Source organism: Bombina bombina, chromosome 2 (genome assembly GCF_027579735.1).
Source record: "Bombina bombina isolate aBomBom1 chromosome 2, aBomBom1.pri, whole genome shotgun sequence".
NCBI lineage: Eukaryota > Metazoa > Chordata > Amphibia > Anura > Bombinatoridae > Bombina > Bombina bombina.
Window position 1 is genome coordinate 328,193,313 of NC_069500.1, and position 24,496 is coordinate 328,217,808.

A 24,496-nucleotide genomic window follows, 5' to 3' on the forward strand; every position below is an offset into this window, starting at 1 on the left:
TCAGGGCTCGTGGACTCAGGAGGAGACACTCCTTCCGATAAATATTCTGGAACTAAGAGCGATATTCAATGCTCTTCAGGCTTGGCCTCAGCTTGCTGTGGTCAGGTTCATCGGATTTCAGTCGGACAATATCACGACTGTAGCCTACATCAACCATCAAGGGGGAACAAGGAGTTCCCTTGCAATGTTGGAGGTTTCAAAAATAATTCTATGGGCAGAGGTTCACTCTTGCCATCTATCAGCTATCCATATCCCAGGAGTAGAGAACTGGGAGGCGGATTTTTCATCTGGGGGAGTGGGAACTCCATCCGGAAGTGTTTGCACAGTTGATTCAACGTTGGGGCAAACCAGTATTGGATCTCATGGCGTCTCGTCAGAACGCCAAGCTTCCTTATTACGGGTCCAGGTCCAGGGATCCCAAGGCAGCGCTGATAGATGCTCTAGCAGCGCCTTGGTCCTTCAACCTGGCTTATGTGTTTCCACCGTTTCCTCTGCTCCCTCGTCTGATTGCCAAGATCAAGCAGGAGAGAGCTTTGGTGATTTTGCCACGCAGGACTTGGTATGCAGATCTGGTGGACATGTCATCCCTTCCACCCTGGACTCTGCCGCTGAGACAGGACCTTCTACTTCAGGGTCCTTTCAACCATCCAAATCTAATTTCTCTGCGTCTGACTGCTTGGAGATTGAATGCTTGATTTTATCAAAACGTGGTTTCTCCGAGTCAGTCATTGATACCTTAATTCAGGCTCGAAAGCCTGTCACCAGGAAAATCTATCCTAAGATATGGTGTAAATATCTTCATTGGTGTGAATCCAAGGGTTACTCATGGAGTAAAGTCAGGATTCCCAGGATATTGTCTTTTCTCCAAGAAGGATTGGAGAAGGGATTGTCAGCTAGTTCCTTAAAGGGACAGATTTCTGCTCTGTCTATTCTTTTGCACAAGCGTCTGGCGGATGTTCCAGACGTTCAGGCGTTTTGTCAGGCTTTAGTTAGAATCAAGCCTGTGTTTAAACCTGTTGCTCTGCCATGGAGTTTAAATTTAGTTCTTAAGGTTCTTCAAGGGGTTCCATTTGAACCTCTGCATTCCATAGATATCAAGCTTTTATCTTGGAAAGTTCAGTTTTTGGTAGCTATTTCTTCGGCTCGAAGAGTTTCAGAGTTATCTGCCTTACAGTGTGATTCCCCTTATCTGATTTTCCATGCAAATAAGGTAGTTTTGCGTACCAAACCTGGGTTTCTTCCTAAGGTGGTATTTAATAAGAATATCAATCAGGAGATTGTTGTTCCGTAACTGTGTCCTAATCCTTCTTCAAAGAAGGAACGTCTATTACATAATCTTGACGTGGTTCGTGCTTTAAAGTTTTATTTACAAGCTACTAAGGATTTTCGTCAAACATCGGCATTGTTGTTGTTGTTTACTCTGGACAGAGAAGAGGCCAAAAGGCTTCAGCAACTTCTCTTTCTTTTTGGTTAAGAAGTATAATCCGCTTAGCTTATGAGACTGCTGGCCAGCAGCCTCCTGAAAGAATTACAGCTCATTCCACTAGAGCGGTGGCTTCCACATGGGCTTTTAAAAATGAGGCTTCTGTAAGGCGGCGACTTGGTCTTCGCTTCATACTTTTTCTAAATTCTACAAATTTGATACTTTTGCTTCTTCGGAGGCTATTTTTGGGAGAAAGGTTTTACAGGCAGTGGTGCCTTCCGTTTAAGCGCCTGCCTTGTCCCTCCCTTCATCCGTGTCCTATAGCTTTGGTATTGGTATCCCACAAGTAATGGATGAATCCGTGGACTGGATACACCTTACAAGAGAAAACAAAATTTATGCTTACCTGATAAATTTATTTCTCTTGTGGTGTATCCAGTCCACGGCCCGCCCTGTCATTTTAAGGCAGGTGTTTTTTATTTTTAAACTACAGTTGCCACTGCACCCTATAGTTTCTCCTTTCTCTTGCTTATCTTCGGTCGAATGACTGGAGGTGGCAGTTAGGGGAGGAGCTATATAGACAGCTCTGCTGTGGGTGATCCTATTGCAGCTTTCTGTTGGGAAGGAGAATATCCCACAAGTAATGGATGAATCCATGGACTGGATACACCACAAGATAAATAAATTTATCAGGTAAGCATAAATTTAGTTTTTTATGATTATAGGAAAAGTTGCATTTTAATTCCAAAATAATATAAAAGTTGTATAAAGACTTGATATCAAGTTATTTATATATTTTCTGATATATATATATATATATATAAATTTATATATATATATATATATATATATATATATATATATATATATATATATATATATATATATATTTACATATAATATAGATAGATATGAATATAGATATAGATATATATATATATAGATATATATAGATATATATATATATATATAGATCTTGATATAGTTATTTTATTTGTATTTATTTTTTTGGAATTATAGCATGACTTTGTGCGACGGGAAAGGCCGCAACGGGTCCTAATAGACCTAATCCAGCGAACAAAAGATGCTGTAAGAGAGCTGGACAACTTGCAGTACAGGAAAATGAAAAAAATCCTCTTTCAGGAGTCACGGAATGGGCCATTAAATGAATCCCAGGAAGATGATGAGGTAAGAAAGTGTGAAGTGCGTTTAATTGTGTAGAATTTGTAGAACAGTGGTGGTTACAGAGAATGGATATATGCAGTCCATGTTCCCATTGTAAGAAGCTTCAGCTTTTACCCCCATTAACTTAATTTCTGGTCTGCTTGTAAACATTTAGGGCCAGATGAAGATGGATTAATATGTAACGCTCCTGCTCATGTGCTGCACTAGATGTAAGCTTTTTACACATGTCTCGTAGCACTCGTATTAGAAGTTGAAAGTAAAAAACTTTTGCTTGCGCACTAACACGTTGCGCACAAAAAAACGAACTTCGTATATTGCAAACACGTTAACATAGAAGTCAATGGAGCAAAAAAGTGGGGGGAAATACCCTACTCGCGAGCAGACCCAATCGCATATTCTCAAGTGCTCTAACCCGACATGAAAATATGAATATTTCACATTCCAATGTTCTTCACATAGAAGAATAAGTAATATATATAGTGTGTGTATATAGATCAATATAGGAATATCTATTTATAAATACATAGAACATATTCTGCTATGTGCAGAACATTGGAATGTAAAATATTTACAGTAATTACAGTTAAACATTTTCTTAAATATGAATATGTATCTCTACGTTAAAGCCCTTTGCTTGCCTTTTTTTTTTCTAAAACCTGAGGTCTCATATCTTTAAACCCTTATAACTTTATTGTGAATTTATTAAAAAATTATTTTTATTAGTGTTATGAGTGTAAATGTGCTTTGTAATGTATTTTTGATGTGTTTTGTGACACTTTTTTGTTTTGCAAAACAGTTAACCAGAGCTCTGAGGACACAGTAATTATTCTAGCATAAATCGGGATTAAGCCTAAACTTGTAATAAGAGCACTAAACCCGACACACGCAAACACCCGTATTAAACTCCTTTTCGTTGGCATGTAACTTTTAGCGCACCACTTGTAATCTGGGCCTTTAGGATATGGGTTATACCAAAACAAGCTTATCCCACCAACCCAAGTTTCTTCATTACACTGCTGCATGGAGCTGAACACCCACCACGTAGCCAATCATCTAAAAGTGCTGGATAAATCTTAGTGTGGCTAAAAGGATTTTGTACTGTAACATTTTCTCTGCTTTAAAATGTGCCAAGTGTTCCATTTTACATGCTGGAATGTATTTGTTTTACAATTAGCCCCTTTGCCTTTATTCTGTCATTTTTACATAGTTTTTTGCCTGTTAAAACAAAGACCTATACTAAAAATATGAATACTTTAGTATTCTCTATATAAAACAGAATTTATGCTTACCTGATAAATTTCTTTCTCTTGTGATGTATCGAGTCCACGGATTCATCCATACTTGTGGGATATTCTCCTTCCTAACAGGAAGTGGCAAAGAGGGCACCCACAGCAGAGCTGTCTATATAGCTCCTCCCTTAGCTCCACCCCCCAGTCATTCGACCGAAGGCTAGGAAGAAAAAGGAGAAACTATAGGCTGCAGAGGTGACTGAAGTTTTTTAAATAAAAATATACTACCTGCCTTAAACAGACAGGGCTGGCCGTGGACTCAATACATCATAAGAGAAAGAAATTTATCAGGTAAGCATAAATTCTGTTTTCTCTTGTAAGATGTATCGAGTCCACGGATTCATCCATACTTGTGGGATACCAATACCAAAGCTTTAGGACACGGATGAAGGGAGGGACAAGACAGGGACCTTAAACGGAAGGCACCACTGCTTGTAGAACCTTTCTTCCAAAAATAGCCTCTGAAGAAGCAAAAGTATCGAATTTTTAAAATTTGGAAAAAGTATGAAGCGAAGACCAATTTGCCGCCTTACAAATCTGTTCAACAGAAGCCTCATTTTTAAAAGCCCATGTGGAAGCCACTGCTCTAGTAGAATGAGCAGTAATTCTTTCAGGAGGCTGCTGTCCAGCAGTCTCATAAGCCAAACGGATGATGCTTTTCAGCCAAAAAGAAAGAGAGGTAGCCGTAGCCTTTTGACATCTCTGCTTACCAGAGTAAACAACAAACAATGAAGATGTTTGATGGAAATCTTTAGTTGCTTGTAAGTAGAACTTTAAAGCACGAACCACATCAAGATTGTGCAACAGACGTTCCTTCTTTGATGAAGGATTAGGACACAGGGAAGGAACAACAATTTCCTGATTGATATTCCTATTAGAAACAACCTTAGGAAGAAATCCAGGTTTGGTACCCAAAACCACCTTATCTGCATGGAAAACAAGGTGAGGTGAGTCACACTGTAAAGCAGATAACTCAGAAACTCTTTGAGCCGAAGAGATAGCTACTAAAAACAAAACTTTCCAAGATAGAAGCTTAATATCTATGGAATGCATAGGTTCAAACGGAATCCCTTGAAGAACTTTAAGAACTAAGTTTAGGCTCCATGGCGGAGCAACAGGTTTAAATACAGGCCTGATCCTGACTAAGGCCTGACTAAACACTTGAACGTCTGGGACATCTGCCAGACGTTTGTGTAAAAGAATAGACAAAGCAGATATCTGTCCTTTTAAGGAACTAGCTGATAATCCCTTTTCCAATCCTTCTTGGAGAAAAGACAATATTCTAGGAATCCTAATCTTACTCCATGAGTAACCCTTGGATTCACACCAATAAAGATATTTGCGCCAAATCTTATGATAGATTTTCCTGGTGACAGGCTTTCTAGCTTGAATCAGGGTATCAATGACTGACTCAGAGAAACCACGCTTTGATAGAATCAGGCGTTCAATCTCCAAGCAGTCAGACGCAGAGAAATTAGATTTGGATGCTGGAATGGACCTTGGATTAGAAGGTCCTGCCTCATTGGCAGAGTCCAGGGTGGAACAGATGACATTGCAGTGGTCTGAGGTGTAGGTGGGCAAAAGGAACTATGTTCATTGCCGCTACCATGAGTCCGATTACCTCCATACACTGAGCCACTTATGGCCGAGGAATGGAATGAAGAGCTCGGCAAGTGGTTAAGAGTTTTGATTTTCTGACCTCTGTCAGAAATATTTTCATTTCTACCGAGTCTATCAGAGGCCCTAGGAAGGAAACCCTTGTGAGAGGGAAGAGAGAACTCTTTTATGTTCACCTTCCACCCGTGAGATCTCAGAAAAGCCAACACGATGTCCATGTGAGACTTGGCTAGTTGGAAAGTTGACGCCTGAATTAAGATGTCGTCTAGATAAGGCGCCACTGCTATGCCCCGTGGTCTTAGAACCGCCAAAAGGGACCCTAGCACCTTTGTGAAAATTCTGGGAGCCGTGGCCAACCCGAAGGGAAGGGCCACGAACTGGTAATGCCTGTCCAGAAAGGCGAATCTGAGGAATTGATCTCTGTGAATAGGGGTGTGTAGATACGCATCCTTTAAGTCCACGGTAGTCATATATTGACCCTCCTGGATCAACGGTAAAATAGTCCTAATAGTCTCCATCTTGAATGATGGTACTCTGAGGAATTTGTTTAGAATTTTGAGATCCAAGATTGGTCTGAAAGTTCCCTCTTTTTTGGGAACCACAAACAGGTTTGAGTAAAACCCTAGCCCTTGTTCAGCTTTTGGAACTGGGTGGATCACTCCCATGGTATGTAGGTCTTCTACACAGCGTAAGAACGCCTCTCTCTTTGTCTGGTTTGCAGACAATTGAGAAATTTGAAATCTCCCCCTTGGGGGGAGTCTTTGAAGTCCAGAAGATATCCCTGGGACACAATTTCTAAAGCCCAGGAATCGTGAACACCTCTTGCCCAAGCCTGAGCGAAGAGAGAGAGTCTGCCCCCTACTAGATCCGGTCCCGGATCGGGGGCTACCCCTTCATGCTGTCTTAGAGTCAGCTGCAGGCTTCTTGGCCTGTTTACCCTTGTTCCAAGCCTGGTTCAGTCTCCAGACTGACTTGGATTGGGCGAAATTCCCTTCTTGCTTTGCAGCAGGGGAAGCTGAAGCTGGACCACCCTTGAAGTTCCGAAAGGAACGAAAATTATTTTGTTTGGTCCTCATTTTTTTTTTTATCCTGAGGGAGGGCATGGCCTTTCCCTCCAGTGATGTCTGAAATAATCTCTTTCAGTTCAGGCCCAATTAGGGTCTTTCCTTTGAAAGGGATGTTCAAAATTTAGATTTTGATAATACATCAGCAGACCAGGACTTAAGCCATAACGCCCTGCGTGCTAAAATGGCAAAATCCTGAATTCTTTGCCACTAATTTACCCAGTTGGAAAGCGGCATCTGTAATGAAAGAATTAGCCAACTTAAGGGCCTTAATTCTATCCATAATATCCTCTAATGGAGTCTCCATCTGAAGATCCTCTTCTAGAGCCTCGAACCAGAAAGCAGCTGCAGTAGTTACAGGAACAATGCACGCAATAGGTTGGAGAAGAAAACCTTGATGAACAAAAATTTTCTTCAGGAGACCCTCTAATTTTTTATCCATAGGGTCTTTGAAAGCACAACTGTCTTAGATAGGTATAGTTGTACGCTTAGCAAGAGTAGAAATAGCTCCCTCCACCTTAGGAACCGTCTGCCACGAGTCCCGCATGGTGTCAGATATGGGAAACATTTTCTTAAAAACAGGAGGGGGAGCGAACGGAATACCTGGTCTATCCCACACCTTAGTAACAATATTTACAATCCTCTTAAGGACTGGAAAAACATCAGTGTAAACAGGAACCTCTAAGTATTTGTCCATTTTACACAATTTCTCGGGAACCACTATTGGGTCACAATCATCTAGAGTCGCTAATACCTCCCTGAGCAATAAGCGGAGGTGTTCAAGCTTAAATTTAAAGGCCGTCATATCAGAATCTGTCTGAGGGAGCGTCTTTCCTGAATCAGAAATTTCTCCCTCGGATAACAAATCCCTTACCCCTACTTCAGAACATTGTGAGGGTATATCGGATACGGCTACTAAAGCGTCAGACGGCTCAGCATTTGTTCTTAACCCAGAGCTGTCATGCTTTCCTTGTAAACCAGGCAGTTTAGATAAAACCTCTGTGAGGGTTGTATTCATAACTGTGGCCATGTCTTGTAAAGTAAATGAATTTGACGCACTAGAGGTACTTGGCGTCACTTGTGCGGGCGTTACTGGTTGTGACACTTGGGGAGAGCTAGATGGCAAACCCTCATTTCCTTCTAACTGAGAATCGTCTATTGCAATTTTTTTAAGTGTTAAAATATGCTCTTTATAATTTATAGACATATCAGTGCAAGTGGGACACATTCTAAGAGGGGGTTCCACAATGGCTTCTAAACACATTGAACAAGGATTTTCCTTGATGTCAGACATGTTAAACAGGCTAGTAATGAAACAAGCAAGCTTGGAAAACACTAATGAAAGCAAATAATACTTAGAAAAAAACGGTACTGTTCCTTTAAGAGAAAAAAAGATGCACAAACTCTGCAAAACAGTGTAAAAAAGCAGTAAACTTTACGAAATTTTTACAGTAGCATCATAAAGCCTTAGTAAGATTGCACAGCTAGACAAATAAACGATTAACCTCTTAATGTAAAAACCGGATTGACAAAACGTCAAAAACCGGTAAAAAAAAGTTCAGCATCTTGCCACAGCTCTGCTGTGGCGCCTACCTGCCCTTTAGGAACTATTTGTGGGGAAAAACTTCTTTTAAGCCCTCAAACAAAGCAGGACCCTCTGTAGAAGCAGCTGGATGTCTCTGAGTAAAAGAAACTGCGCAACTGAGGCGTGAAAATAGGCCCCTCCCACCTCACTCAATGTTATGGGGCCTAAAAGAAACACACCAGAGTGTTTCTAAACTAGCCATGTGGGTTAATAACCCTTAAATAAGCCACAATGACCCCTTAAAGTCCCTCAAAAAACGTTATGTTTGCAATAAAAAAAAGTTTTTTCCTATCAGTGTCACCAGTAACCAATGAGCCCTTTATGCAAGCTGGGATTCCTACTAAGTGTCTGAATACAGCTTACCCTTCCCTCATGGGGATATTGCCAGCCTTTTCTAGAATTATCACAGTCTGTCTAGAAAAAAATAGACTAAACATTCCTCAATGCAGCTTATCATGCAAATCGTTCCCCCAACTGAAGTTTTCCTGTACTCTTCAGCCCTTGTGAGAACAGCAGTGGATCTTAGTTACAAAGTGCTAAGATCATCATCCTCCTTGCAGAAATCTTCATCCCTTTACTGCCAGAGAGTGAATAGTACACACCGGTACCATTTAAAATAACAAACTTTTGCTTGAGAAAATAAAAACTAAAATGTTTGTCACCACACTCACTTTACCCTTCCTAGCAGTTAAGCAGGCAAAGAGAATGACTGGGGGTGGAGCTAAGGGAGGAGCTATATAGACAGCTCTGCTGTGGGTGCTCTCTTTGCCACTTCCTGTTAGGAAGGAGAATATCCCACAAGTATGGATGAATCCGTGGACTCGATACATCTTACAAGAGAATTATATGTAAACAAGAGGCAGCAATTAAGTTCACAGCAGGGGTGGAAATCAGTTGGCAATTAAAAATGAAAGTGTCGTTATTACTCAAGTATTGGCCATTGTATGAAGTCAGGTACATAAGATAAGGAAGCTGTTATGTAAAGAGAGAGAGAGAGAACGATAAGATTAAGAGGTTTGCAGGCTCAGCCCATGTATATTAACATGTAACATTCTTGTCCTATGAACATACCAGCATAGAAACTTACCTAATAATACATCTTGAGTTAGAGTGTACTGTAAATGATCTTCTAAACCACAATACACTACATAATTAAAATATTTGTTAGGGTGGCTTCGCCTTGGAGTCTCAACTTTGTTCTTCACGTGTTGCAGAAGGCTTCGTTTAAGTCATTGCATACTGTTGACATTAAACTGTTATCCTGGAAGATTCTGTTTCTATTGTTCGCAGGGTCTCAGAGATTTCTTCCTTGCAGTGTGATCCCCCTTACCTTGTTTTTCACGCCGATAAGGTGGTTTTACTTACTAAGTTAGGTTTCCTTCCTAAAGTGGTGTCAGATCTGAACATTAATCAAGAAATTGTTGTTCTTTCCTTGTGTCCCAATCTTTCCTTGGTGAAGAAACGTTTGCTTCACAATCTAGATGTGGTTCGTGCCTTGAAATTTTACCTCTTAGGCTAATAAGGAGTTCAGACAATCTTCATCTTTGTTTGTCATCTATGCAGGTAAAAGTAGGGGTCAGAAGGCCACTACATCTTCCTTGTCTTTCTGGTTGAGGAGTGTCATCCACCTAGCTTATGAGACAGCGGGACAACAGCCTCCTGAGAGGATTACGGCTCATTCCACTAGAGCAGTAGCTTTTTCCTGGGCTTTTAAGAACGAGGCCTCTATGGAGCAGATTTGTAAGGTGGCTACCTGGTCCTCCTAACATACTTTTTCTAAATTTTACAAGTTTGATGTGTTTGCTTCAGCTGAAGCAGCTTTTGGGAGAAAGATTTTGCAGGCTGTGGTGCCCTCAGATTAGGTTCTGCCTCCTTTTTGTTCCCTTCCGTTATTCCTTCAGTGTCCTCTGGAGCTTGGGTATGGTTTTCCCAACTGTAAGGCATGAAATCGTGGACTCTCCCTGCCTTATGGAAAGAAAACTAAATTTATGGTTACCAGATAAATTGCTTTCTTTCTTGGCAGGGAGTGCCCACGACCCCGCCTGTAAGATATTTTGTTTGGGCGGCTTCCTTTTTAGACTTTCTTCTGGCACCTTTATACCCTGATGTTTCTCCTACTTTTCCTTGTTCCTTCGGCCAAAGGAGGATAGGGAAAGTGGGAGGGATATTTAAGCTTTTGGCTGGGGTGTCTTTGCCTCCTCCTAGTTGCCAGGTGTTGTATTTCCCAACATATGAATGAAGTCGTGGACGCTCCTTGCCAGGAAAGAAAGGAATTTATCTGGTAAGCATAGACTTTGTTTTTTAGATATTTAGTTTTGAGAGAAAAAATACTGTTTCTTAGTGAACGCATATGGTGCTATGATCTTCTTTTTTTTTTTTTTTTTTTTAACTGCATACAGAATAAAAAAGTCAAACGTTGAGATTAAAATGTGGGTTGCTGGTAGGTCTTTCTAACCTATATTGTGATCAGACTTTTGTTAAAATACTTGAAAAAAGTAATTTCTTTCTAATGGAAGCGAGAGTCCACGATTCCATACACTTGGAATTTTATATCCTGTCCACCAGGAGGAGGCAAAGACTCCTATATGAGTTCCAAATATCCCTCATACTTCCCTTTCCCTCATAGTAGTTCTTTGCCTTGTCAAGGATAGGGCAAGGAGAGCGGTGCTTAGCATCAGAAGATTTTTTTATTGTGTGTGTTGTTACTGTTTTTTGACCCTCATTGGATAGTTCCCTGAAGAGAGGTTATGAAGAAATAAGCTAGTGCTATGCAAATATTTTCAGTTAAGTATTTTGTACTATAGCAGCCATGGGTGTCGCTGGGAAGTTCCCAAGCCTCCTCCTGTATACAAGGAGGACTGGTATGTTCACTCCTGGGTGGTGGTAATATTTTGCTTGTTATTCAAAATGAGTCAGAATATAGACTATGTTTTACTCTGGGTCTCTGACCCGGAGTAAAACATAGTCTATATTCTGAATAATGAGGGTTAATATTATATCCTGCCTTCGGGTTATTCTTGGGCATGCAGCCCTCCCCTCTTCCTCTTTCTCTTGTCATTGGAAGCGCAAACAAACAGCTGCCGTTTGACGGAGGGGTAAGGCACCTTACCGGAGCACTAGAGGGACATATTAGTTATTTGTGAGCCTGTACAGAGCATTTTATACTCTTGCTCAGAATTTGTCTGATATTTATTTGCGCTATTGCGTATCACAAACAGTTTCATTTTCTACATAAATCTCTAAGGTTTTACATAAAGGGACTTATTGTAGGGATTACTCTAACTAGGGGAAGTTTTTGGAAAATGTTATCTTAGAATTTGCCTTTGATTTCTGGTCATGGAGCAAACTGGGTCTGCTGAACCTATCACTTTAAAATCTGAAGATACTTCCTTGGATATTATTTTACCAACTAATAAGTGTCTGCTATGTAAAACTGTGATTATTTGCCCACCTGCAAAGCTTTGCGGAAATTGTCTAGCTTCTGTTCTGCAGTCGCATTCTTCAATTGCCTAGAACTCGATTTTCAACACTTTACAGGCATGGCCTCGTCTGCACTATGTTCCGTTTCCTCACTTTCAGTCGGACAATATTACCACGGTTGTGCAGGTCCACCAAAAGAAAGGAACAAGGAGTTTCCTAGTCATGAAAGAGGTGATTCGCATTCTATCTTGGGCGGAGATTCATCAATGCACCATTTCAGCCATTCACATCCCAGGAGTTGAGAATTGGGAAGCAGATTATCTGATTCACCAGGCTCTCTATTCAGGGGAATGATCTCTGAATCGGGATTTTTTTTTATATACTCCTTACCAGGTGGGGTGCTCAAGAAATAGATCTCATTGCATCCCATGTGAATCGAAAACTTCCAAGATACGGTTCGAGGGATTCTCAAGTGGGAATGGATAGATGCTTTGACTGCTCTGTGGCGGTACCGTCTGGTGGTATTTGTTTCCTCCAATTATCTTCCTCAAGTGGTTGCGCGGATCAAGCAGGGCAAGGTCTCTGTGATTCTCATAGCTCCAGTGTGGCCTCACAGGACCTGGTTTGCGGATCTGGTACAGATTTTCAGTGCCCCTCCCTTGCGTCTCCCGCAGAGAGCAGTTCTAATTAGTTAGGGTCCATTCTTTTAATCAAAATCTGCAATCTCTTCGTTTTACTGCTTGGAGAGAGGGGTTTCTCTGACTTTTATTAACACTTTGTTCCAGACTAAAACCGGTAACCAGGAATATCTACTATAAGGTATAGAAGGTTTATTTTTCTTGGTGTTCTAATCTAGGTTTCTCACGGCATTCGGTGTGAATTCCTCAGATTCTTCTATCTATGGGAGTCATAGTTACAGTTTCAATTTTCGAACATGGTTTAGGTTTTCAAACCTCTTCATTGTTCGAAAGAAAGAGGGGGTTTTCAGGTCAGTTCTAGAGTTCTAGAGTTTCTTCTTTTTTTTTGGAAATTGTACAGACTATTCTGTCTTTTGGTGCTGTAATATTAGTTTATGTCAACAATAGATTTAAAGGATGCATATCTTAATGTTTCTTTTCAAGAATCATTATCAGTTTCTAAAGTTTGCCTTCTTAAACATTACTAGTTTATTGCTCTTCTGTCTAAAAAAAAAAACTGGGAGCAGTATCCAAACCAAAGGGGGGAACTTAGCCATGAAGGAACTTTCTCAAATCCTTTCTTGGGCAGAGGACAATTGTTGTCTTCTCTCTGCAGTCCATATTCCTGGAATGAGCAATAGGGAAACAGATTTTTTCAGTCGTCAATCACTGCATCCAGGAGAATGGTCTCTCCATCTAGTTGTTTTCAGCCAGATTGTGGATCTTTGGGGTCTCCCAGAGAGATATTTTATGTCCTCTCAGCTGAACACAAACTTCCCAGGTGCTTTGCGAGGTCCAGTGATCCTCAGGCGCAGTTTGTGGATTTTCAACTAGCATATGTTTTTTTCCTCTGGTTCTCAAGGGTAGTTTCCCGATTTAGGTAGGAAGGAGCGTATGTGATATTGATTGTTACGGCTTGGTCTCGCAGGAACTCTTAGTGCTTAGATAGAGGGGGTTTTTAGATTCTGTTTTTGAGACTTTGCTTCAGACTCCTAAACCGGTAACTAAAATAATCTGTCAAACGTTTTGGAAGGCCTACAGTATGTTTCATTTTGTTTGCATCAAGGTTTTTGCTGGCATTCCTTTCGAATTCCTAGGATTTTGCATTTCCTGCAGGATGGCTTGGATAAGAGTTTATCCACTAGTTATCTCAGATGTCATATTCCTGCCTTTTCAGTTTTGTTTTATAAGAAGATTGCTAATCTTCCTGATATTCACTCTTTTTTTGTGCAAACATTAGTCAGGATTTAACCTGTTAAATCCAATTTCTCCTCCTTGTAGTCTTATCTTGGTTTTGAAGGTTTTGCAGGCTCCCCATGTGTAAGGTGGATATCAAGCTTTTATCGTTAAAGGTTTTGTTTCATTTGGCTGCTAAAAGAATTTTCTGAGTTGTCTGCTCTTTTTGTGATCTTCCTTGTCTTATATTTTATCAGGATAGGGGTGGAATATTGAAAACCTAAGTTTTATTTTTTTTTTTTTATTTTTTTTTTACCAAAGGTGGTGTCTTCAGACAATATGAGTAGGGAATTTGGTGTTCCTTCTTTTTGTCCCAATCCTCAGAATTGTATGGAGAGGCTTCTCCATACTTAGTTGGTGGCAGAGCATTGACATTCTATTTGCAGGCAACTAAGGCTTTCAGGCAAACATTTAGTTTCTTTGTTCTTTTTTCTAGATCTAGGACAGGTCAGAAAGCTATGGCAGTTTCCTTGGCTTAAGCTTTTGATTCAAAAGACTTACTTGGAGTTGGGTCATTCTCCTCGTAAACTGATTTCTATTCTACTAGGTCCGTTGTCTCATCTTGGGCCTTCAACAAAGGCCTCAATTTTAATCAGATTTGTAAGACTCCATTTTTATCTTTTTTGCTTTTTCTGAAGCAGCCTTTGGTAGGAAAGTCCTTCATTCTGTTTTTTCTGTTTGATGTTGAATTATTTTACTTGTTGGAAGAAAATATACATAAAACATCTAATTAGATTAAATATGCTGTTCCCGCCCTCATTACTCGTGGACTTCACTGCTTGGGTATTAGTTCCTAGTAGTAATGGATTGTGTCCTCTCACCACCTGCTTGAAAGAAAACATAATTTATGCTTTTGAGATATACAATTTATTCTTACCTGATAGATTAATTTATTTCATGGTGGGGAGATTCCAAGATACCCAACCCTGTAAGACCCTCTGATACTTTAACCCCTTCCAGTCTTTGTTTGCTTTGTAAGGATTTTTAGGTCTTGCCTCTGCTCAGCTTTGTATGTCATTTGCTGAGTCTATTTCTAACCATAAAAAGGGTTTTACTGCCCTTCAGAGTGTGCAAGGGTTTTTAGCCTATCAAAGTTTCTACCAGGAGAGTTCATCTGAACCTTCTCCAAAACTTAAGGAATATATTCACTCTACTATTTTGAGAGTTTAAATTTTGTTGCCTCCAGCTGTAAGGCATAGACATTTGCAAGGATTATAACGTTCTCCTTCATTAGCTCATCAGGGGCTTTCCTTTCTAAGTTGCCCATTGATGACATTGGTGTTTCTGACTCAGAGAGACTATCCTCAGATTAAGAGTCATCAGTGTCTCAGGATTCTGCTGCTGTGGCAGAGAAGGTGTGTTTTAATTGCAGACTTGAGCATATTCATGCTTTGTTGCAGAAAGCTTTCATTGCTTTAAAGGTATAGAGCTGTCCTGCTACAGTTAAGCAACCTTTGAAAAGGATTGATAAACTTTTTAAGGCAGCATCTTCCTCTTTACCTGTACCTGACTCAGTTTCTGAACATTCTAAGGAGTGGCAGAACCCAGATATTCTGTTTGTTCCATCTGCCAAGTTAAAATCTGTTCCCTCTTCCTTCTGTTAATACAGAACTTTAGGAAACTCTTCCTAAGGTAGATGCAACTATTTCTTCTCTTGCCAGGGGTACTACTACTCCTTTGGAGCATAGTACGTTTAGTTAGAAAACTTGAGGGGTTTAATATGCAATGCTTTCAGCTTCCAGGTTTTATGTTTTGACCTGCAGTCAGTGTTGCCTATGTAGCCGCTGTTTGGTATGACAACCTTTCAGAACTTTGTTTCTGGCGAAAACACTTTGCATGAGATTCAGGATCTCATTAATTTCCTGAGAACCGCAAATTTCTTTATTTGTGATGCAGCAGTGGACATTATTTGCATTGATGCTAAGGGAGCTTTTCTGCCCCAGTATAAGAAATTTAAGGGTAAGTTTAAATATGCTGGGTGTTTTTAGTTTCTTTCAACAATCTAAAGCTCAGAAGGTTTCCCCCTCTGCCCAGAGTTCTGGCTTTTCTAAATATTCCTGGAAGTTCAACCCTTCTTGGTCCAAAAACAAACTGTCCAAGAAGTATACCCCTTCCCCAAAACTGCATGAAAGTCTCTGGTGGGGGCAGATTGAGTCTCTTTCAGGAGGCTTGGGGAAACCTCTTTTCTGGATCCCTGGGTATTGCAAATAATTTTCCTGGGGTATTGAATAAGTTTTCTTTCAAAGCCTCCTCGTGGAAGATTCTTTCTTTTGAGTGCCTCAATATCCTTTAACTGCCCCAGCTTTCTTGGTTTGTGTAAGAGAGCTTGAATTAATAGGAGTGATTGCTCCGATTCAAACTTTAGAATTAAACCAGGTGTTTTATTTAAATCTCTTTGAAAGAGGGTACTTTTTGGCATGTTTAAGATCTCTAAATATTGAACAAATTCTTGAAAGTTCCTACTTTAAAGATTCAGACACTTTACTTCCTTTAGCTGAGAAGGGTCAATTTATATTTACCATAAACTTAAAAGATGCTATTTGTATATCCCTATTCACAGATATCATGTCAAGTTGCTTTTCTAGACAAGCATTATCAGTTTGTGGCCCTCCCTTTGTCTGGCTACAACTCCCAGAATGTTTACAAAAGTACTGGGAGCTCTGTTGCCTGTAGTTAATTTCTCTACTTCCTTAATTGGACAATATACTGGTTCAGGCTCCCTCTTTCCATCTGTCTCACACACTCAGATGGTATTTCTGTTACTTCAGAGTCACAGATGGAAAATAAATCTTCCAAAAACTTCCTGAACTCCTCAGAAACGTGTGTCTTTTCTAGAGTTCATAATTGATGCAATGACTATGCATTTATCCGTTACATATCTGGGCAGACTGAAGCTTCAACAGGCCTGTGTCCTATTGCAGCTGAATCCTCTCCTTTCAGTTGCTCAGTGCATGGAAGTTGTGAGTCTCATGGTTAAAGGGACATGAAACCCAAAAATTTTCTTCCATGATTCAGATAGAGAATACAATATTTTTTTTCCAATTTACTTCTATTATTTAATTTGCTTCCTTCTCTTGTTATCCTTTGCTGAAAGGTTTATCTAGGCAAGCTCAGGAGCATTGGTGGCAGCATATATATATATTGTGATTGGCTCACCCATGTGTTCAGTTAGAAACCATTAGTGCATAGCTGCTCCTTCAACAAATGCAAGAGAATGAAACAGATTTGATAATAGAAGTAAACTAGAAAGTTGTTTAAAATTGTATTTTCTATCTGAATCATGAAAGAACATTTTTGGGTTTCATGTCCCTTTAACTCAGATGCAATTCCATTTGCCAGATTTCATCTTCTGACCTTCCAATTTCAGAGAATTCTCTTAGGGACTGTATTGTCCTGTGATATAACTTTCTGGCAGACTTACCAGTCCTTGTTTCAGGGGGCCTCCTTTCTTCGGTCAGTGTGGGTAGTAATTTCCATATATGCCAGCCTGCTGGTTTTGGGGTGCAGTCTGGGGGTCTCGAAACTCAGTGCAGTCTTCAGTTAACTGCAACTTTGGCCTGACTTTAGACAGGAATCTTTTCTGAGATTCCAGTCAGACAATGTCACAGCAGTGGCTTCAATCATTAGGGAGGAACTAACATTTTCTTAGTGATGAGGGAAGTGTCCAGCATCATCAGCTTGCATGATTCCTTGCATGATTCCTGCCATCCACATTACAGGTGTGAACAATTGGCAGCTAGACTTTCTCAGTCATCTGTCCTTTACCCAGGGGAATTTTCTCAGAATCAGGAAGTTTTTAACAAAATTGTGGGACGTTGAGGTCTTCCAGAGATAGATCTCATGGCTTCTCACTAGAATCGCAAACTGCTTTAGTATTGTGCCAGGTCTTAGGACCCTCATTCTGATAGATACCCCATAGTAGTTACTTGGTCATTCAACCTGATTTACATTTTTCCTCTGTATGTGTTGCTGTCCTGAGTGATACCCATAACGAAGCAGGAACAAACCGCAGCAATTCTGATTGCTCCAGTGTGGCCTTGCAGGTTTGGTTTGCTGATCTGGTTCAGATGTTCTTGTGCCCGTTTTGGAGGCTTCCTCTAAGACCAGATATTCTTTCTCAAAGCCCTTTATTCTATCAAGATCTCAAAACCTTGAATTTGTTAGAATAGTGACTGACCACGTAATGGGATATGAAACCCAATTTTTTTCTTTCATGACTCAGATAGAGCATGCAATTTTAAGCTACTTTCTAATTTGCTCGTATTATCAAAATTTCTTTGCTCTCTTGGTATCTTTATTTGAAAAGTAGGAATGTAAGCTTAGGAACTGGCCCATTTTTGGTTCTGCACCTGGGTAGCGCTTGCTGATTGGTGGCTAAATGTTAAGACTCTGATCAGAATTAAACCGGTTACTTATCCAGTTGCCCCTCCTTGGAATCTTAATTTGATTTTGAGTGCTCCTTTTGAGTGGATGCATGGCTTGGACCTTCAGGTTTTATCCTAGAAGGTTATTTTTCAATTTATTTTTTTGGCAAGAATGGTTTCTTAGTTTTTAGCTTGGTCATGCGAAGCTCCTTTTCTTATTTTGCATCATTATAATGCTGTTATAGCTATTCCTTTTTTCTAAGGTAGTATCTACAGATGATATTAATCAGGGAAATTGTGGTTCCTGCTTTATAAAGGTGTTGAGAGTGCACAAACCATTACTCCTGGGATTATACTCCTGGACACTAAAAGGAGGCAAAAACTGAGGGTGCTTAATCCCTCCCACCTCTCTGCTATGTTGGTCTTATCTTTGCCTTCCTAGAGGAATGTGAAGAATTGAGGTGCTCCAGATTCTTTGTTGAGAGGGGTTCTCAGACCTATTTTACCCTCAGAGAGCTGATACTGAAAATGCAGAGTGGAGATTGGAGTACTGGGTAGTGACAGAATTACTCCCGGAGTTTCCTACAAGCATGCCACAGGTGTTGCGGGGTCTGGTACCTTAGCCTCCTTCTTTTGAACATACTTCCTTACCGAATCCTCTGCTTCAACATACATAGTACTAGTTGACCTTTCTACTGGACAGAGGCTGTCTGCAGCGGGTAAGTACAGTAGAGTGGGTGTTGGTAAGGTAAGTATGGGCGCTATGTATGGTACTCGCATAGCCCACAGGCTGTTAGCAGGTACACTTACATAATGTACAGCATAGCCAGGTGACTTTTTACAGACATACTACAGTTTCCAGCTAGACTTTGTCTATAGGTTTTAGGAGTTAGTTTTGAACTAGGTTCTTTTTTTTTTTTATTTCTTCAATGTATTTCATTGTTTTATGCCATTTTATATTTACATGAATTGCCTCTGTAGTTAGCACTTTGGCACACTCGTTCTCCTACTCTGTCAGTTTAAGGCTGTTGCACGATTTCACTTTCTCTCTGTAACATAATCGTGTTTCTTTTATTCTCTCAGCTTACTTTAATTTTTTTGCTCATTTTTTAGCACTTTTGCATGCTCGGTTTCCTTTTTTAGGGTGCTTCGGCTATCAATATTGTATGTGTTTTCACATGTGTTATAGACCTATGCTCTTGTATTTTTGTTCTATTTGTCTCCCTTTTTAGTGCGTGCCGACTGATAACATTGTAGACCTGCATTACCGTAGGTTTCTTTGCATGCACTTTCCTTCCTCTTGTGGCTCCAAGCAGAGTTGAGGGAGTTAAGTTCTTCCTGCCTTGCTATTTTCCTGCCTGTTCTCTACAGCTCTCAGTTTGAGTGTGGTGTCTAGCTACCTGCATTCTACCTGTTCTGCAGTGGCTCCTATCTTAGAACTGGAGGTGCTAAGATTCTTTTATTTCAAGAGCAAAAAGGGGTTTGTTTTCTGTACAAATATATTATTTTTTATATTATATGCTTATTTATTAGGTTTTTTAACCTTATTTCCTTATTTCCTAGTTCATTAGTTTATTTTTTTCTCTACAGCTTTATGGTTATAAGCTCCTGAGTGTTCATTTTTGTCTCCATTTATATACGTCTAGTTTTTTTCCTTCTATTTCTACTTTGTCTTTATAGATTAAAGTTATGTAGCATACTGGATTTAGATCTTTTAGAGCAGTGTTTCCCAACTCCAGTCCTCAGGACCCTTAAGGGTTTGGGAAACACTGCTTTAGAGGGTAGATCCTTTTATTAAGTGTGTAGTGTTTTTTTTTTTTGTTTTTTTTAGCCTTACTCCTGTTTTTCCCTGCTCAGCTTTTGCAACTCTGGTATGGATCTCATTATATATTGTAATTTATTTCATGCTGCTCTTGCCTCTAAATGAACAGCTTCATACGTTATTAAGGGAGGTTCCTTGTACCTTTTGGTGTTCCAGATCACAAGCCTGTGCAATTGGAGGCTTTTTCCGGAGGCTTGGCCACACAGACTTTGGTACATGGATCTGGTTCAGATATCCAGTTCTACTTTGTGGTGTCTTTCACTATTACTCAACCTACTATCTTAAATGGACATAATACTCATATGCTAAATCACTTGAAACTGATGCAGTATAACTGTAAAAAGCTGACAGGAAAATATCACCTGAGCATCTCTATGTAAAAAAGGAAGATATTTTACCTCACAATCTCCTCAGCTCAGCAGAGTAAGTTCTGTGTAAGTTATACTCAGCTGCTGCCCAGCTGCAGGTACAAACATTAAAAAAATGAAGAAATGAACAGCAGCCAATCAGCATCAACAGTGCTGAGGTCATGAACTCTTTTATTGTTATCTCATGAGATTTCATAGTAGACTTCCTTAAACTGAATAGGGAAATAACACGAGTGTGCACGAATGCTCACTCCCTTAGCTGTCCCGGGACAGACATACTGATTTGCTGCTTAGAAGTCCTTTACAATGGGATGTGGCTACTGAGGAATTTTTGAGGTAAAATATCTTTCTTTTTTAAATAGAGATGTTCAGGTGATATTTTCTAGTCCGCTTTTTACAGCTATCTAGCAGTGTTAATTTCGTTGACTAAAATGAACATTAAACAAAAGAAATTCTGATGACTAAAAAACAACTAAAACTAAAATGCCATTTAAGTCAAAAGACTGACTAAAACTAAAACAAAATTTGTTGTCATAAAAATTAACACTTTATACAAGGTGTTATAATCAATCCATAACTAATTACTGCTCTTTTGTGTAAAAAAAAAAAAAAAGCCAGGCTATCTTGCTTATTTACGAAACGTTTTTTTTTTTTTTTTAATTTTAAGATAAAGACATGTTATATACCACAACAGTTAAATCTGTATTGCATGTTCAAACCTTAATGCCATAAATAAAAACAGGTTAATAAACCTTTACACCATGTATATATAATACGTTTGGAAGTTCTGGAGCAGTGTTAAAGTGACAGTCTAGTCAAAATTAAACTTTCATGATTCAGATAGGGCATGCAATTTTAATCAACTTTCCATTTGACTTTTATCATTAAATTTGCTTTGTTCCCTTGGTGGTATTTTTGAAAAGCTAAACCTAGGTAGGCTCAAACTTATTTCTAAACCATTGAAAACCGCCTCATAGCTCTGAGCATTTTGAAAGATTTCACAGTTAGACTGTACTAGTTCATGTGTGTCATATAGATAACATCGTGCTCACTCACGTGGAGTTATTTAGTAGTCTACACTGATTGGCTAAACTGCCTGTCTGTCAAAAGCACTGAGATAAGGGGGCTGTCTGCAGGGGCTTAGATACAAGGTAATCACAGAGGTAAAACATAGATTAATATAACTATGTTGGTTATGCAAAACTGGGGAATGGGTAATAAAGGGATTATCTATCTTTTTAAACAATAACAATTCTGGTGTAGACTGTCCCTTTATTTTAGTTGCCAAATTTTTTTTGAATCTGTGAACAATTAATTGATTCTTCCTACAATTAATTGATTCTTCCTATAGAAATAAAAATAACCCACAACTATGGGTTTAAGTTATGCTGTGCCTGTGCTGGCGGCTACAGAAACATTTTTTTGTGTTGAGTTACTTGATATTTGTTTAAATTATTAACAGAGAACTGTTAAAGTTTTTATATTGGGTAATATGTGCAATGGCGTTACAGCCAATACAGTTTACAGTTGTTGTTTTTTATATTTTAAAGTTGGACTTCTGTTTGTTTATGAAACTTGGTTTTATTTCATTTTAAGTTTAATAAAGACGTTGTATATCACAACAGCTAAATCTGTGTCTGTATGCTTAAATAATTCATTACACTTTATGTAAACCCCTTAGATTTTAGTAGACTACTGGAGAGTTAGTCGACTAAAACTAGACTAAAACTAAAACAATTCAGATGACTAAAATACGACTAAAACTATAATGGCATTTTAGTCAAAAGACTAAAACTAAGATTAAATCGAAATTTTCCGTCAAAATTAACACTGTCATCTAGATCTCGAGTCTTTCAATTTAAAGACTTGAACGACTACATTTTTGTTTTATTTTTTAACAGAGGTGTTTCAAGAAAAATATTTCTCAACGTTTGGAGCGTTTTTTTTCAGTGTGAAGAAAATATTTTAGCTGGCATTCCCTTTAAATTCCTAGATTTTTTTCTGTTTTTTCAAAAGGGCTTATATAAAGGTATACCTGCTAGATCTTTAAAGGATCAGATTTCAACACTTTCTGTATTTCAAGAGAATTGCTTAGCTTCCGGACATTCAGAACTTTGTTTAGGCTTTAGTCGGGATAAGTCCAGTGATTAAACCTATTTATATTTCTTAAAACCTTAATTTGTTTTTAAGAGTTTTTGCAGCTCTTCATTTTAAAGGGACAGTCTAGTCAAAATTAAACTTTCATAATTCCAATAGGACATGCAATTTTAAACAACTTTCCAATTTACTTTTATCATCAAATTTGCTTTGCTCTCTTGGTATTCTTGGTAGGCTCATATGCTAGTTTCTAAGCCGTTGAACTGCCTCTTATCTCAGTGCATTTTGACAGTTTTTGACAGACACTGCTAGTTCATGTGTGTCATATAGATAACACTGTGCTCACTCCCGTGGAGTTATTTAAGAGTCAGCACTGATTGGCTAAAATGCATGTCTGTCAAAAGGTTTGAGATAAAGGGGAAGTCTGCAGAGGCTTAGAAACAAAGTAATCACAGAGATAAAAAGTGTATTAATATAACAGTGTTGGTTTAGCAAAACTGGGCAATTGGATTATCTTTTTAAACAATACAAATTCTATAGTATAGTGTCCCTTTAAGACTAGGTATATTCGTTTTCTTTTTGCATTATTTTTGCTAGAATAGTTTCTGGATTGTCCGCTCCTTGTGAGTCTCTCTATCTGTGTTTTTTCTCTCCAGGATAAGGTGGTTTTTAGCATTATTTATGGATAATTATTCCTATAAATTGGGGACTAATTATTATTCTTTGTTCTTGTCCACAAAATTCAAAGGAAGGTTCCTACATTGTATTCTACTTGTAAGATAAAAAAATGTTATATTATCCTCCAATTTGTTTCTCGGGTCCAAGCAAAGGCCAGAGGGCCACAGATGTTTTCTTTGGGTTCTTGTTTAAACTCTTACATTTTCTAGGCTTTTTTTGGAGGTAGGATAGTCTCCCTTAGGATGCTGTTCAGCCTATTTTTTTAGATCAGTTTCCTCATCCATGTCTTTTGCAAATTTGTTTAACAAATGCCTCATTTGTTAGTCAGCAACATGGCCGTCCTTACATATTTTTCTTTATTATATTGTTTTGTTTGTTTCTGCTGTAGTGGGTTAGGGTATGGTATCTCGAAATTCGGTTCCTGCCCAGGTTACTTGTGGACTCAACAGTTTGCGTACTAGTTCCCAGGAGTAATGGCTTGTGAACTCTCACCACTTTTATGAAAGAAAATATAATTTATGCTTACCTGATAAATTATTTTCTTTCATGCTAGCTACAGTCCACGAGAACTTATTTAATTAATTTTTTTTCTGGTGGCAGTTTTTTAGTTAGCACCCCTTTTTCTCTGCTTTGACCCTTCTGCTTCTGCTTGCTTGGCTGTATGTCAGACTAACATACTAGAGAGGTGGTAGAGATTAAGTACTCTCAGAGTTTTGGGAAACTTTTTCTCTTCCTGGTGGTCAGGAGTATAATCCCAAGAGTAATGGTTCGTGGACCATGAAAGAAATTAATTTATCTGGTAAGCATAAATTATTTTTCTTTCATACAGGTTGTGAGAGTCCATGATTCATTACTCCTGGTAATTACCCTTCTCTACCTCTAGGAGAAGGCAAAGATTCCAAAATCTGATAAATTCCTTTCTTTCATGCTGGTGACAGTCCACGAGAACGTTTCCATCAGGATAGGTCAGTTTTCCATCAGGATAAGTTATTTGAAATATTATATTGATGCTACTAATGACAGACTTCTAGTTGGTTTATTCACTATTCTGGTTCTAGAAAAGGACAGAAAGTCTCTGCTGTTTCTTTGGCTTCCTGGTTAAAACTTTTGATTCACAAGGCTTACTTGGAGGCAGGCCTGCCTCCACTGCAATGGATTACTGCTCATTCTACTAAGTCAGTTGCTAGTTCCAAGGCCTTAAAGAATGAGGCTTCAGTTGACCAGATTTGCAAGGCAGCTACTTGGTCTTCTTTGCACAATTTTACAAAATTCTACCATTTTGATGTTTTTGCTTCTTCTGAGGCAACATTTGGTAGGAAGGTTATTCAGACAGTTGTCTAAATTTTAGCCTGTTTGATTTATTTTACGTGTATTAAAAATATATATATGTATACTGGAGTTGGGGATTTAATTTTTCAGTAAAATAAAGATGTTTTTTTTTATTTTTATTTAATCCCTCCCTTGTGTTATTACTCATGGACTCCAAAGCTTGGTTATTAGTTCCCAGGAATAATGGATCGTGGACTTTTACCACCTGTATGAAAGAAAACATAATTTATGCTTACCTGATAAATGAATTTCTTTCATGATGGTGAGAGTCATCGAGACCACATGATGGGCTTGAATTATTAAGCAGCAGATGCTGCTTTAGAGCCCTATTGTTTCAGGTCC

At 38.9% G+C, this 24,496-nt stretch overlaps 1 protein-coding gene across 1 annotated transcript in view; it reads left to right on the forward strand.

Annotated features, from left to right (window-relative positions):
• TAOK3 (TAO kinase 3) overlaps positions 1-24,496 on the forward strand; it is a gene marked incomplete in the record, with an annotated part of 945,289 nt that overhangs the window by 307,837 nt on the left and 612,956 nt on the right. The window contains 1 exon segment of the mRNA XM_053701678.1: positions 2,444-2,611. Within this exon segment, the coding sequence (XP_053557653.1) occupies positions 2,444-2,611 (168 nt within the window).